This window comes from Callorhinus ursinus, unplaced genomic scaffold (assembly GCF_003265705.2).
Source record: "Callorhinus ursinus isolate GAN/ISIS: 27379988/994484 unplaced genomic scaffold, GSC_fseal_2.0 scaffold9, whole genome shotgun sequence".
NCBI classification, from domain to species: Eukaryota; Metazoa; Chordata; class Mammalia; order Carnivora; family Otariidae; genus Callorhinus; species Callorhinus ursinus.
The window spans coordinates 24,442,868-24,459,690 of NW_027397071.1; the positions used below are offsets into that span (position 1 = coordinate 24,442,868).

Consider the following 16,823-nt stretch of genomic DNA (forward strand, 5'->3'; position numbering starts at 1 on the left):
GGTAAACAGTTGTATATTAGACTTAAATGTAAGAGAAAAAAGATAAAGAAAGCACTTACTGTAAAAATGTTCTAAATTCTGAAGCTTCAAAGTTCTCCACAGCAATAGACTCAAGATTTGTTAAATTATCAGATGTCTGTCCAACAGCATGAAAATAGAAGTCAGGAACCCTTGCTAAAAGGACTGCTTTGTGTGCTTTGAACAAAGTACTACCTACACAGAAAGTAACATCTGTATGGATTTCTTCCCTTAGGAGCCTGTAATGAATAAAAAGGAACCATAGTTTAATTAGTGATACTCAGAACTATATAATATACCCATTTTTATAAAATAATTTTTCAAAATAGCACACACTAAAAATACAGAGGTAAGTAACAAAAGTAAAATAGGTTAATATGAAAATGAGTTTGTTCTCAGTTCATTCCAAAGAACACTGTTCAATACTTAGAATCTTATTTTCTAAAATTCATAGTGAAAACAAAGCTAATTACACTAAAAAGAGTAAGACTATTTTTTCAAAAAATATATTTTAGTTCCTTCTGGTAATAATAGAACTTATCTTCTGCTATTTATGTTGATTTCCTTTAAAATGTACCTACTTAAGATTTATTTCAGAAAAAGAACACAAAGTAATATGGTCATTGACTGTTGAATATATTTTTTAAAATCTTTTTTTTTCCTAAAGATTTTATTTATTTGACAGAGAGAGACACAGTGAGAGAGGGAACACAAGCAGGGGGAGTGGGAGAGGGAGAAGCAGGCTTCCTGGCAAGCAGGGAGCACGATGCGGGGCTCGATCCCAGGACCCTGGGATCATGATCTGAGCCGAAGGCAGACGCTTAACAACTGAGCCACCCAGGCGCCCCTATTTTTAAAAATCTTACTAAAAGAAGCAAAAGAAGTAAAATGTCAACAACACAAGCAAGCTGAGTATAACAATAGACAATACAGATTAGAAACTGGTACATTTTGTTCTGACTATTGTTAAATACCGAGTCTGAAATGCAGGCTTGGCCATCAAGAATGTGACATTTTAAGCCCTTTTCCAGTTTTTTCCTCACACAAATAGAACAAACTATAATCTATTATTAAAACGATGCGCTCATGGGATAACCCATTTAAATCCCTTTACTAACGCACATGGTTACGGTAAAGCCCACTGATTACATATAAAGTGAAGGAAGAACAGAAATCAGCATCATAATACAAACTGTCATAATCTTTTGTCCCTGTGGTAACTATATATTTCTACTCTCTAAATACTAAATAATACTTCATATCACTGTATCATTATCTTTGGCAAAATATGTATTCTCAGAGGATTTCCTTATCACAGGATATAACTGGCAATCACACCAGTACACTATAGGCGTACACTAAAGATATCCATTACAGTGAAAGCTTAGAATGTTGCCACTGACACTCTCATGCCCCCAAGATCAAGTTAATGGCTCCTTCCTCTGATCCCAACACACGCATACCTCTATACAGAGCTTCTGTCATTGCATCATTATTTTTTTGTCTTTCTCCCTACTAGACAATAAATTCCCAAAGGCAAAAACTATATATTCAGTATACAGAGCGCAATATCTGCTTGTTGAATTTTGTTGTATTTTACACTAAACAAAACAAATGCTTCAGAGCACAAAACTTTCAGAACCTTGGAAACAATCAGCAAACAGAAGCATTTTAGTCAATATTTTAATCAATAAATTATTTTCATAAGTGGTTTTTAAAGTTATACAAAAATGTACTGGTCTCTCAGACATTAATAAAAACTCAAGTTGCACATAATACTCAATTTATTCCTTCCTCCCACCCACCTTTTCTCCATCCTCCACTCTTCCCCAAGGGAATAAGGAAGCAATGCAGCTGGTAGCCATACAACCATCACTAGGGAATCTGCCTTGTTCTTAAGATATGCTCATGAGTATTTGTTAAATAAAAAAATTTAATGTGTTTAAAAATTGTCAATATGAAAATATAGTGCTTTTTATTTTATAAAACTACTTATATCAGTTACAAGTATATCTTGTATGTTACAAGCAACAAAATTATCTGACTCAGACTGGCTTAAATATTAAAGGGGGTGTATTGGCTCATCAAATAGTAAAGTCTAGAGGAAGGACAGGTTGAAGCAAAGGCTCAACCATGTCTAGGTCCAGCTTTTTTCCATCTCATTTCTCTGCCAACTACTGCATTAAGCTATCTAATGCATTTTGGACTGCTGACTATCACTAAAAATGTATTAAGCATGTACTATGTACCAAGCACTGGGTACAGACAGAAGACTAAAACATATGTGCACTCAAGGATTTTACTGAATAGTAGGGAAGACCGGCCTGAAAATTAAAGAGTGTGACATATTCAATAACACAAATAAGTAAAATTTTTTCAGAGATAGGCATAAAAGACCTTACAGAGGACAAGAAAACCAAATGAGATTTCAAAGATCAAATAAGAGTTGGTCAGGGAAGCAAGGCAAGGTCATAGTTAGTTCCTGGCTCCACGTTCCTTGCTAAGGTATGTGTGAGTATGGAACTACAAACTGGTCAGCAGAGAGTACTGGGGGGCTAAGAAGTGACAGATGAAGCTGCTGGGATAAAGACAAATAGGAGGCAAAGAGTTTAAAACCATCTTAAAGGATTGAAGGCGAATCACCAAATGGACAAATTCATTTTTCAAAATATCACCTATTAGTTGTGTAGATGAGAAATTAGGGGGGAATGAAAATGAAGATGAGAAAATTACTGCACAACGCAGATGAATGATGTAAAGGCTTGAGCCAGGAGAGATCAATGGTGATAGAGACTAGGGAATGAAATTAAAATATACTTTGGTAATAAAATCGGCAGGAGTTGGTGACTGGATGTAGAAGGTGAATGGAAGGGAATAACCTCTCTTTTTTGGCGTGGACAACTGGGTGCTAATGATACCACCAACCTTTACTGTGTATCTGCTATTCCCACCTTCATTCTCAACTCCAGACATATTTCCTCCTGCATCTGACTTCCTCAACATTCACCATGCTCCTCCCTTTCAAATGCCCTAAGACTTGGCGCCATCTTCTGTGTTTCCCTTCCCCTGTACCTCCACATGTAATTGCTCACTGAGTCCATCAATTGCACATGTGAATCCCTTTCACTTTTTCCATCACCACTGCCATTATGTATCCCTTGACTATCATACAAAATCTCCTAGCTGGTTTCCTTGTTTCTAATTTTTCTTCCCTCAAGATCTAAATATCTTAATCTTTGATTTAAAAAACACCAACAGCTCTCCACTGCCTCCACAATACATTCCAAACTCTTCACTGAAAAAGAAGGCCTCCATGATCTAGACTTAGTTTACCCATTCACCCTCATCTGCTGTCACTTTGGCCATACCAACAATCCCCTCCCAAAAAGCTACCAAATTCATTTATCATTCATATATGGCTCGTCTTTGTAGCACATGACCCTGATGCTCTTAACCACATCTGAATGAACAATGGAATGAGCCAAGGTTAGGCATCAATGTGGTAGTTAAACAACTCTAGCAGAGATGTTCTACAATAAACAGAAACCGACTGATGACACTGTAAGAGAGTTTCAAAGCAAATCTAAGAGTAAGAAAAAGAAATGGGTGAGGACAGAAGCAAAGATGAAGGAAATAAATTACTGGAAGATCAGTCTGTATAACTACTGCAGAGAAAACAGACTGACTGGGCTCATATTCTGTTTGTGTGAACTTGGGCAAGTCATTTTAACGTTTCTGGAGTCAGAATGTCAAGGTTTTTATTAGGACTCTACCACTTCATGCCTAATGCTCAGTTTCCTTATCTGTTAAATGGGAATAATACCAAGACTTACTTCACAGGGTAGTCAACCCGGCATCTAGCTAATAGTAGAATAGCAATAAGTTTAGGGATTTTTATTACAATTGTCCTGAATAATGGTCCACTTCTCAATGAGGTCTTACTGTATAATTGCTGTCATATTCCAATCAACTTTCCAATTCTACATCAGATCTGGCTTTTTGACTACTGAAATAGTTTCCTATTTTACTTCTCCATATACCCTATTATCTCTGGTCACCCAGAGGTGTCTCTGTTCCTTGCTGTTTAAGAATCTAATACAACTTGCTTTCCCAAAATAAATCAAACTCTTTCAAATCTCTGTGCCTTTGTAAAAGACATTCCCTTTGTTTAGATATCCTCTGACTTTTCCCTTCCTAATCTTTACCTAATCAATTTTGAATCAATCCTCAAGAGAGCACTCAAACGTCACCCTAAAAAGCCTTCCCTAAACTCACCCCAGTCCCCCTAACTTTTGTTTGACTATTATCTCTCTTACCAGAGTGTAAGCACAACACCAAAGCTATGTCTCATTAATCTTTGATTCTTCAGGACCTAGTACAAATCTAGGTACTTGGTGGGTGCTAGATACTTCATTAATATTTGTAAAATAAATCCATTATATTGCTGTGTTTGAAAAAGATTAATTTGGCACAGCAATTAGGGTATTGGGTGCACATATTAAGTTTTCTTGTTAAAAAGAAAAGAACTGCCACATCTTTTTTGTTGTTGTTTATAATAGGAACTTGTAAGTTTAGGATCCTATCCTTAATTACTGCTCAGATGAGGATACAAAGTTCACCTACGATGCCTTAATTTCATTTTCTTTATATAAATTAGACATGTTATCTTCCTTAAATTCCTGACACCTTAAGGCTTACAATAGAGCCAGGAGAATAAAGCCACTGAAAAGGAGTGCCTCATCCTTACAGATTCAGCCTAGAAACAGAACAACTTCAGTTTTATTTTTCCATCTTTTACATTAATCCCCCACTGGTGGAGACAAAGCAGCATCCCTGGCAGATAAGCCCAAATTAAAGGGAAATTTTTTTACTTTATAGAAAGTACAGTTTAGAGCCACTGAAGCCTAAGTGTAAGGGATAGAAAGCACTTTAAAAAAAAAATGTAGAATGCTGCACAGCTATTGGTTATTAGTGGTTATTATGTTTACTCTAATTCAGTAGTTCTTAAAGTGTGACCCAGGCAGCCAGCATCAGCATCACCATTACCTGGGACCTTGTTAGAAATGCAAAAGCTCTCTTCCTAACCAACTGAGTAAGTACTATGGTCCGGGACCCAGTAAATCTAAGTTTTAACAAGCCCTCCAGGTGATTCTGATGCACACTAAAGCTCAAGAAATCAGTTTTGGTGGAAATGGCAATTGGCTAGGGAATATTTCTAAGCTTCATTTTCTTTATAAACTGAGAGGTCATTAACTGGATTCACCATAGCCTGAGTTAAGCTTCAGAACAACCCTCCATTTGCTTACGTCCTCATGGGAGCTGGGAGTAGCTGGGAGCTGTAGAGTGTTCTAGGTGGAGAGGCGAAACCAGTTTGCAATCAGGAAATATTTCTATGTAAGCATTTCTGGTAAATTCTTTAAAGAAAGTTCAGAATTAAGAGACCTCCAAGACTCCACTAATTTGTTCTTTTTTCCTTAATCTAAATATTCATTTTTATACCTAATTTTATCATTTTTCTCAAACTAAGCTTTTTTTTTTTAAGTGTACGCTTCAGGAGCATGAAACCTGGATCCATCCCGACCTTAGCGATACGTCTTTCAAGAACTAAGCCTATTCGTCTTATTGTCATAAACTGGTGCTGCACATAACTGTGATACTAATTTTGCTTTCCTTTTTTAATCTGGTTGCTCTCCGAGGTGCTCGGGATTGGTTTTTTAGGGCGAGGGAATCCTCTGTAGTGAGGGGACTGGTGCACGTCCCACAAAAGCCTGAGGCGAGGACAACGAGGAGGGGAGGGATGGAGTGGCCGGGAAAGAGCCACAGCTTCTGGGGCGGAGGCGGATGCCTTAAGAACTGAAGCAGCCAGAGTTCCCGCCTCCTCCTACCTGAGCAGATCCTGGCTGAGCTGCTCCGATACCACCGCCTTCAGCCGGCGCCGCTCACAGGGCCCCTTCCTTTGCAACCCCTTACTGCAAACTCCAGGGGACCCCAGAGGTACCACGGGCGCCGCGCCACCCTCCCCACAGCCGGCCATGTCCCACAAAGGTACAGCGACACCCCGCAGGCCCAGTTCAGGATCTCAATCTCCGGCTGTGGAAGAAGGGGGCGTTTCCGACCCAACGCTCCGCTCCTACCCGAATCCGCCCCTCAAGGAAAGGTTGACGCCTCTCCAGTTTGCACACGGTCCCTTACAGCCTCGGGACGGGTACCCGGGGCAATCTGGGAGGTCCGCGCCGACACGTGACCCAGGAAGGGTGTGCGCAGGCGTAGTAGCTCTGTTTACTTCGGCCGGCGGGCACCCCGCCCCCATTGCCCAGGGAACAAACCTTCTCCAGGGAAGTGACCAATCTCTCTGGGTTTTCTTCCCTCGATCTCTTTGCGTTGCGGGTGGTGCGTTATAACCATTCATTTTAGTAGATGTTTTATTGCGAGCCGAGTCCAAATCAACCTGCGAGCCTTTCCACATTAAGTTTTCCTGGGGTGTCAGCGCTTTTTTTTCCAGGAAAGAACAGGTTCACAGGACCTTTCCTGTGGCGAGTCACGCTCATTCATTTTGTTGCTTTGAGCAAGAAGAACTGGGGGTGTGAGGAGCGGGGAAAGAACTTCATAAAATCAGCAAGAGTTAGAACACTCCTGAGTCCCCTGCAGAGGGTGTGTACAGAATCTAAAAGACCCTCATCGCTTCCTAATCCAGGGAGTGACTCATATAACAGCTAAAGAACTTTAGCTGAGAGATATCAGCTTGTATTCCAGCGTTTTGCCAATAAAGCCATAATATTTATGACGAGGAAGGGAGGAGGTAATTTTGAACATTTTGGCCTGAAGAAAATAGCTGGGCTGGATATAATTTAAGTATCTTTTGGTATTTTTAAACTTATTTCCTCCGAAGGAAGAAAGCTCAGTAGTTCTGCTTCTTTCAGAAGCTCCGCATGAAGTATCCGTTATGGTTGGTTTGTATGAATCAGTTTTCAAACGATTCAGAGGTTACATTTGGTTCTTATGTCTCCCGAGTCTCTTCTAAATACCAAGTTTTTGGAAAACAGATGGACCTTGTACCCTAAGGTTGGCCAAAGAGTAGCTGTTTCTCCAAATAATGCCCCTCTCAAATATTCAGACGCAATAATGAAAAATATAACTGGATAAATTGATTCTTAATTATTCCTGTAGAAAAGAGGAATGTCAAAGATAATAGCTAATATTTATTGAGTGCTTATTAGGTGAGAGAACTGCTCTAACCTGCTCTATATGCATTAACTCAATCTTCACAACCACCATTTAGGTAGGCACTAATATGAGCCTAATCTACGGGTGAGGAAGTTGAGGTATGACAAGCTAGGTAACTTGGGAAAGGTCACACAGCCAGTATAGTGGTAGTCTAGGTATTAAAACTTAGGCTGACTAGCAACCAACTCCTCCCCTTCAAAGTCCTGCAAGAGTTCTACCATGCCCCTTTATCAGCTGAAGTAACAGGCATTTTTATTATGCACAATTGCACTTATTATTAACTCACTGGTTCGGAATGGATGACAGAATGGTTTCTGGTTCATGTAATTTAATTCTCTTAAAACACCTTAGGGCAACTGACTATGTGAAGTGATTAAAGAAAAAGTGCCCCCTTAAAAAACAAAAATCTTAAAAATAAATAAAAATTTAAAAAATCTGGCCAACGATGCTTCACATTTAACCATTAGAGAATTTTTACTTAAAGCACTATTTTTATTTTAATTAATTCAGGCTGTGAAGTCATTTATACCTTAATGTGAGTGAAGTGATCGGATTCTTTTCCTGAAAGACATGGGAAAAAAGAGAATCCTAAAGAACTAACAATGGGAGATTTGAAGGTAGACACAGCTAAATCTATAATTTTGGGTTGGGTTGGCCTTAACTATGATTCTCATGTGTGAAAAATCAATTAAGGTAAAATTGCCTTGGAAGGCAAAAAAAACTCTTCTAAGAACTACGATTTCATGAAAGAAAAGTGATTTTTTGGATGCATTATTTTTTCCTTCTTTAAAAAATGTTTTCATTTGAAACATTTCAAATATACAAAGAAGTAAAGAGAGAGATACAATGAACCCCAATATACCCATTACCAAGATTCAACAATTATCATGATTTGGGCATATATGCTTTATCGAGTCTTCTTTCCTTTTGGTCCTTTCTCATATTTTCTTCTTTCCTTCTTCCCTTCCTTCCCTACTTCTAAAATTTTTGAAAGTAAAACCACAGACATTATTTAATTTTATTCCTATATACTTCAATATGCATTTCTAAAAAAATGGATGTTTTCTAACTACTAACATTATTCCTTACAAATTAACAACAATTCCATTTACTATATAACCCATTATAAAATTTTCCCAGCTGTCCTAACCAATATCATTTATATATTGGTTTGTTTGAATCAGTTCTCAAATGATTCGGAGGTTGCATTTGGTTCTTGTGTCTCCTGAGTCTCTTCTAATCTAGAGCAGTTCCCTCTCCCATTTTTATCTTCATGCCATTGATGTAGCAGAAGCCTGCACAACTGAGCTGTCGAATATTCCACGTTTTAAATTTTACTGTTTGTGTCCTTGTATTATCACTTACTATGTTCATTTATACCATACATTTCCTGCAAATGTTATGGGGAGGCTTGATTAGATTCAGGTTCAATTCTTTAGCAAAAAGTATTTAATAGGTGGTATACTCGTTTTCTATTGTTTCTTTAACACATTACCACAAATGTAGTGGCTCAAAAACAACAAATTTTTTTCCCTTCAGTTTCGTAGGTTAGAATCCTCACATGGATCTCACTGGGCTAAAATCAAGGCTTGGGCAGGACTGCATTCCCTTATGGAGTATCTAAGGGAGAGTTTCCTTGCTTTATGCAAATTCTAGAGGCTGCGCATATTCCTTGGCTCTTGACTTCCTTTCTGCCATCTTCCATACCAGCAGGTTGAATCCTTACATTGCACCATTCTGACCTCATCTTCTGCCTCCGTCTTTACTCTTTTACGGACTCTTGTGGTTACATTCAGTACAATTGGATAATCCAGGATAATCTCCCTGTTTTAAGGTCAGCTAATTAGCAACCTTAATTCTATTTGCAACCTTAATTCCCCTTTGCCATGTAACCTACCACATTCACAGTTTCTGGTATTAGGACATGGACATCTTTTGGGAGGGTGAGGGCAGGCATTATCCTGCCTACCACAAGTGGTAATTCATTTTGTATCATATCAGGAGGCCCATAATGTTTGGTTATCTTCCTTTTAATGTTGCTAAAATGTATCATACATTTTCATCTGATAGTTTTATCTGTTGATAATTCTTGGTTGGACCAACTAGGGATTGCAAAATGATTTTATAATTCTATCATTTATTTGCTGGAAATCTGCTGGAAATCTTCCTTAAAGAAGGACCGTCCTTCATTAATTAGAAATATTGGATATCCAGAAAGACATTTCACACTGCAAAGCCAGGATACTTAATTCTCTTATTTAAATTACCATTTTTCAAAGTAAGGAGTTGGTACCCTCATTAATTCCAGTGTGTTCAATTTATCATTTTTGTTATCTTCATGAACTCATTGGTTTTTATATATGCAAAGAGAATTGCATTTATTCTTTTTGATGCTCAAATTGCCTTATCTGGCCATTGGGAGTTCCTTTATATTGGCTCCTGTGTCCTTTTGACACATTCTTTAATCTGTGATAGGTTCCTTGCTTTCTGGCACAACCAAATACTAGACACCTTGTTTATTTCCCACCCCAGCCATTCCTCCAAAGAGCTACAGTTCCTTTTAGGGTGGAATGGTAGATAGAGCCCACAATCTCGGTGATAAGTGTGCTCACTGATATTGGGCTGGGTTGTTTCTAAGCAATAAATGTTTTTGTAAGAAAAAAATTGCTGTTTATACTATATCTGATTCAAATTTAATATTATGAGATTTTTAGATTCTTTGTTTTTAAACTCTGTTCTTTTTTTCTTGCACTGAAAAACTCTTGGTTCCTAACAACATGAACAGAATTACTTATCTATACATTCCTAAAGAAGTTATTAGAGTTTCATAATAATAAGAATATTACTACTAACAATTAGACTATATTCAATTTAAGGTATTTTGAATTAATATCATGGAAATATCAAGTTGGGGGGAACCTGGGTGGCTCATTCGGTTAAGCATCTGCCTTTGGCTCAGGTTATGATCCCAGGTTCCTGGGATCGAGCCCTACATCGGGCTGCTTGCTCAGTGGGGAGCCTGCTTCTCCCTCTCCCTCTGCCTGCTGCTCCCCCTGCTTGTGCTCTCTGTCAAATAAATAAAAATAAAATTAAAAAAAAAAAAGAAATATCAAGCTGTGTGGATACTATAGAATGACTATTTGTGTTCTCCCAAAATTCATATGTGGAAATTTAATCCCCAGTGTGATGGAATTTGGAGGTGGGGCCTTTGGGAGGTGATCAGGTCATAAGGATGGAACCCTCATGAATGGGATTAGTTCCCTCATAAAAGAAACCCCAGAGAATTTCCTTGCCTCTTCCACCATGAGAGGATACAGTGAGAAGACAGCTATTTACATACCAGGAGGCAAGCTCTAATGAGACACCATATTTGCCAGGGCATTGATCTTGGACTTCCCAGCTTCCAGAACTATAAGAAATAAATGTTGGTTGTTGCAGCCACCCAGTCCATAGTATTTTTGTTATAGCAGCCTGAACTAACTAAGAGAGTGAGGATTATAAAATATCACTTATCCATCTTCTTTCTCAGGTGAGAAATGCATGGAAATGATCTTGGAACAATATTTAATTTTTTTTCTGTCACTTTCCTTAAGCTTTCCTCCTCTGCTCACCTCCCCCTCACTCACCTCTTCTTCCTTTCTTCTCAAAATACCAGGAAGCTAACTAATGAAGTTTGAGCTTTACGGGCCCCACTTATACAAGCCCCTTCCAAGGCTCCAATGAGATCCCTAGAAATGTGTTTCCTTTTTGTTGTTTTGGGGGTATGTTTTTGTAAATTTTGCAAAGGTAAGAAATTTTACCACATTCAATCAAGAATTTCTTCTTAGCCAAATGTCCCCTCATATATGGTGGCACTGAGTGCCTACAGGCATTTTTGGGATATGGCCACAATGAAACTAAGTTGAGGATACAGTAGTTTGGGTTAGCAAGGCATATTTATTGGTTCACAATCATTTCCACATCTAGATAAGTTGTTGCTCCCTGCTCTGGTGCAGGAATGGCTTCCAGGAATAGTTTGCTGATTCATCCTGCATAGTGACATGAAGGGATAGGGCCCAAGGTCACATCAGATCACATCACATGTGAAGATGTCTTACAGGAAATGGTGCTAGAGGTATTTAGGTAGTTAGGAGGTATACAACAGTAAGTAGAGGCTTCAGTTCTCATTAATGTCTAGTCAGAGTGAAGAGTATTCTTAGTAATGCAGAATATGCAATTATAAACACAAATTTCCTCTTTGATGAGACTCAAAGTAGAATTTGTCAGAATTCCTGTATTTATAACTTATGTTTGTAATATTAGTCAGCTTCCCAGAAATTGTAGTCTATTGTAATTTCTCATTCTAAATAATCACTTTCATATCTAGAAAAAAAATGTTAAATGGCAGCCATACCATTTATAATTGTTTCAGTGGTATTCATATCTTCCTGATGTTTATTTTTATTTTGTCTTGTATTGTTACATGTATTTATTTATTGCCAATGGAGCTCTTAATGAGATATTTTCTTTGCAAAAATGAAGAAGAGGTGATGGTCTAAAATGTTCCCCTGGCCTTACTTTAGCACTAAACTAGAAAGAGGTGAACAATGTTTATTAATAGGTCTCTTTTTTCTAATTTTTTTCAAGTTTTTATTTAAATTCCAGTTAGTTATCATGCAGTGTAAAATTAGTTTCAGATGTAGAATTCAGTGATTCATCACTTATATACAATACACAGTGCTCATCACAACAAATGCCCTCCTTAATACCCATCACCTATTTAACCCATCCCTCCACCCTTCTCCGCTCCAGTAACCCTCAGTTTGTTGTCTATAGTTAAGAGTCTGTTTTATGGTTTGTCTCTCTCTTTCCCCTCTGCCATGTTCATCTGTTTTGTTTCTTCAGTTCCACATATAAGTGAAATCATATGGTATTTGTCTTTCTCTGGACTAATGTAGTTCGCTTAGCATAATACTTTTTAATTCCACCCATGTCATTGCAAATGGCAAGATTTCATCCTTTTTATGGCAGAGTACTATTCCATTGCACATATATATATATATCTCACCTATTCTTTTATTTTTTTTAATTTAAATTCAATTAGCCAACATATAGTACATCCTTAGTTTCAGATGTAGAGTTCAATAATTCATCAGTTGTATATAACACCCAGTGTTCATCACATCATGTGCCCTCATTAATGCCCATCACCCAGTTACCCATCCCCCCACCCACCTCCCCTCTAGCAACCCTCAGTTTGTTTCCTATAGTTAAGAGTCTCTCATGGTTTGTCTCCCTCTCTGATTACTTCCCATTCAGTTTTCCCTCCCTTCCCCTATGATCCTCTGCACTGTTTCTTATATTCCACATATGAGTGAAATCATATGATAATTGTCTTTCTCTGATTGACTTATTTCACTCAGCATAATACCCTCCAGTTCCATCCATGTTGATGTAAATGATAAGTATTCATCCTTTCTGATGGCTGAGTAGTATTCTGTTGTGTGTGTGTGTGTGCGTGTATATCTATCACCTATCTATCTATCTATGTATCATCTGTCATCTATCTATACCACATCTTCTTTATCCATTCATCTGTTGATGGACATCTGGGCTCTTTCCATAGTTTGGCTATTGTGGACATTGCTACTATCAACATTGGGGTGTAAGTGCCCCTTCGGATCACTACATTTGTATCTTTGGGGTAAATACCTAGTAGTGCAATTGCTGGGCCCCAGGGTAGCCCTATTTTCAACTTTTTGAGGAACCTCCATACTGTTTTCCAGAGTGGCTGTACCAGCTTGCCTTCCCACCAACAGTGTAAGAGGGTTCCCCTTTCTCCACATCCTTGCCAACATTCGTTGTTTCCTGACTTGTTAATTTTAGCCATTCTGACTGTATACCACCTATTCTTTATCCTTTCATCACTCAGTGGACACTTGGGCTGTTCCCATAATTTGGCTATTGTTGATAATGATGTTATAAACATTGGGGTGCATGTATCCCTTTAAATCAGTATTTTTGTATCCTGTGGGATACAAAAATCTGGTGCCTCAGGGAGTGTCTCTGATGTGTGCCTGGAGCACTCTGCGGCTGTGTTTTGGCTGCTTATCCCTCAGATCAATCATCTGCAGAGGCTCTCCTTGTCTGCAGTAGGCAGTGTTCGGACCTTAGCAAGAGTGTGGCAAGTTTTAACTAAGCATGCTCTGCTCTGCTTGTTAAGTAAGACCTGATGTGGGACTGAAGACTTGCAGAACTCTATGGTCAGTAGACATTGCGTGTGCAGGGTTTTGTGCTGGTCTTCTGGGGAAGGGGCCTGCTGCCCTGGTCTTTGGGCACATTTGCCCAAGAAAAGCAGCACCAGCAGGGCACAGGGCAGTGGGACTTGGTGTAAGCAGGTTAGGCAGCCAGTGTCGGGTGCTGTGCTATTTACTGAAGGAGGGAAATGGCGTCAGCCAGCTCCTTTGTCCCTGGGGAGTGGTCTCTGTGCTTACTGCTCTTGGGGAAGCACTCCCAGAAGAGTGAATAATTTCCCCTCCTGCGTCTCAGGTGTTTTTCTATTTTCATGCAATCTGTCTCTGCGTTGCTTGCCTGCCTAGAGCAGTACAGTGCCCTTTGGGCTTTATCCTAGCCAATCCTGCTGACTTTAGGGACGTGCTGTGGCAGGGGCCTGAACTGGTCTTCTGGGGGAGGGTTTCACTGCACTGGAATGGATGCTGGTTTGGCCAAGAAAGGCAGTCATGCCAGAGCACAGGGGCATAGGATTTGGAGCAAAGCAGGCTAAACCGCCAGTGTCTGGGTTAGGTGCCCTCAGCAGGTGTCTCTGTGTGCCTATGCTGAGGGGCGGAGGAGGGAAATGGCACCTGCTGGCTCTTTTGTCCCCAGAGAGGTGACTCTGCGAATGCCACCTTTCACAGATATGCTCTAAGAAGAGAGAACAGTCCCTCCTGTGCTCCTTAGGCAATCCTCAGATCATACTGTCTGCCCTGGGGTTGCTCGTCTGCCTTCTTTCCAGGAGTAGGGCAGTGCGTTCAAGACTATCGCAGCCAAGCTTGCCAACCTCTAAAACTCCATTCTTTGAGCCCCGCTGGTTGCAAAAACTCACAGAAATCCACTCCTCTTATTTCCCAGCCAATGGCTTTGGGAAAGAGTTCTCCCTGTGTGTTCCCCTGTGTGCTCCCTTCTCTCTGTGACCACAGGTCCCTCCCCTCCACAGCACCCACTACCCATTTCTCCCCTAAACTGCATTTCCACGCTTCCTACCTTCCCCAGTGTGGCCTCTCCTCTCCCTCTACTTGTGCACTTTGTCCTGTCAGTCCTCAGGTCAATTTCTTGGGTATTCAAAGTGATTTGATAGTTATCTAGGTGTGTTCAAGGGACAAGGCAAGCCTAAGGTCCTCCTACTATGCCTCCATCTTAGCACTTCTTATAAATAGATCTCTTATTCTCTACCTTTAGTCACATTGAAACAAACATATCTTAAGGAAAACAGGTACTATAAGATCTAATAGAAATATATATTTCTCAAGCACATTTTATGTATCATAATTAAGGGCTCAAGCTACTTAGAGTAAAAACTATTGTGTTTTTCCTCAAAGGATAATTTTATTTCAATCATAGTTTCTATTTGGAAGGTACTTTCACCATTTTCAGGGCTGACTTTAATATTTGAATACAGCAATTAAACGGTTAATATGGTAATGAATATATAGAGACTGTCTAGAGGTCTAAGTATGAATTAAATAACTTGGTATATTCTAGAAGCTTCAGGCAAATTTCTTAAAGTTCTTGTATGAAATGTAATCTGAATTCTGTCCAGATATGTCCTGAAAGAGTCTCAAAACATCAAGATCTGGCACTCCAAAGGCTGCCCTAAGTATAGCAGTTAACTCTCCCTCTATTATGAAACCCTCCTCATCAAGATCAAAAAGCTTAAATGACACTTGCAGAATCTTCTCAGTACTGGCAGGATTGCATAGGATAGTCAGACCTGTCACATATTCTCTGAATTCTATATGCCATCATTATTCCTGTCAAAGGGGGCAAAAAATTGTTCCAAGGGCTCTGAAATTAGGACATTTAAGTAATTTGCAAATTCTTCAATTCCTATAGTGGCAACTCCTTTAGTGGCAACTGCAATTGCAGCATATTCATCCAGATGCTAATGAATAGTACCCCAATCTACCTTCAATTTCTAGCTAATTTTTGTAATTCCATCAAACTAGCTTCCATGGGTAATTGAAGGTTACCCGTGAAAATCATCAGTCTACAATCTTCCTGAGTGTGGTCTGTTACAGAACCCCCCCATCCCAGAGCATTTGCCATGTTGATCCTCACTGTATTGGCAAAAGGGCTGGGTCTTTTTTTTTTTTTCTTGGTCATTTGATGTATAAACAGGCATAAACTCACATTCCCCTTTGGTGAAGAACTGACTCAAGGTCAACATATAGACCTAGAAACCTGCAAACCCCTGCCAGGCTTAGGTCACTGTGTCCAGTGTATTTGGGTCCCTGGGTAGCACTGGCTGCACAGGAACACCTGGAGAGAAGTCCCCTAGTTTAAAAGTGACCAAACAGGTGCAATTGGTATGCACTCCTTCCAAGAAAATCAGGATCTGTGGCCACTTCCTTTCGGATGTCACTCGCTTCAGGTTTTCATTCCGGGTATTCTTCCTGGAACTGGGGTCCTCTGGGATCACAAGCACAGGCTGTGTTGACAGTAGGAGTTTTCTAGCCACTGGGATCTGCCCGTTTTGACTTGCCGAGACCACCAATGGTGACACTGCCACCACACAGGCGATTTGGTCAAAGAAAGTGGAGTGTGGGGCCATAACACAGATGAGGGCCTCATCTCGGGTTGCTTTTTCCCCTTTCACTTGAACCAGGAACCCTGCTGAACAGAATGTTGCCTGAAACAAGAATTTGAGCGGTGGTCGCACCAGTTTTTCCCCCAACTCTTCGCAGGGTTGACTGGTGAAGCAGAACCGCTCATGGTGGAAAGTGAGGACACTGGCCAGAGGACAATGAAGAGGAAGGTGATGCAGGACTCACAGACTGGCATCAGGACAGTCCCAGTGAGGATGATATAGCCCAGCACCATGGGCTGATGCACCTCTGCTGCATGAAGGGGTTGGCCACTGCAGACGGTGCAACTTGTTCATCCTGTGGTGAAAGGTGGACTCCCACACCTCCACCTCAAAGTCCAAGGAGGTGGACTGAGCCATGAGGCCAACTTCTCAGTGGTCTCAGGATGCCGGTAGATTGGATCTCAGGGCAGCCCCCAAAGCACATCCCTTCCCCATATTCAAGTGCCCTTTCCACACGTAATTAGAACTCTCAGATACAGTGTGGGTTAATAGGAAATGAGGATGTATTACCCTTAATTATTTCTTAAAATCAGAAAATTAAAAATGATAAATGGTGTAATAGAATTAGAATATCAACAGTACAATCTTTTCTACTTTTTGTAAATGTCTTCCTTTTGACATATATGCTTAATAAATTATTTTCACATGATTTCTGACATTTATATTAAGGAGATATTATATACCTACTAGGGATATATGAATTTAAATAGATGAATATTAATTAAAACTTCTAATT

The 16,823-nt window shown here is 39.7% G+C and overlaps 1 protein-coding gene and 1 pseudogene across 6 annotated transcripts in view; both read right to left on the minus strand.

The window, feature by feature from the left end:
• The window catches only part of BTBD8 (BTB domain containing 8), a 113,269-nt gene extending 107,052 nt beyond the window's left edge, over positions 1-6,217 (minus strand). For all 6 annotated transcript variants that reach the window (XM_073896311.1, XM_073896308.1, XM_073896306.1 and 3 more), the window contains exons 1-2: positions 5,904-6,217; positions 60-257 (exon numbers count right to left, since the gene is read on the minus strand). In XM_073896311.1, the coding sequence (XP_073752412.1) occupies positions 60-257; positions 5,904-6,052 (347 nt within the window). In that variant the 5' untranslated portion in view covers positions 6,053-6,217. The remainder of the gene's footprint in view (positions 1-59; positions 258-5,903) is intronic.
• An 8,723-nt stretch (positions 6,218-14,940) lies between these two features.
• LOC112824288 (lysophosphatidylcholine acyltransferase 2B-like) lies at positions 14,941-16,444 on the minus strand (annotated as a pseudogene).
• Positions 16,445-16,823: the final 379 nt, after the last annotated feature.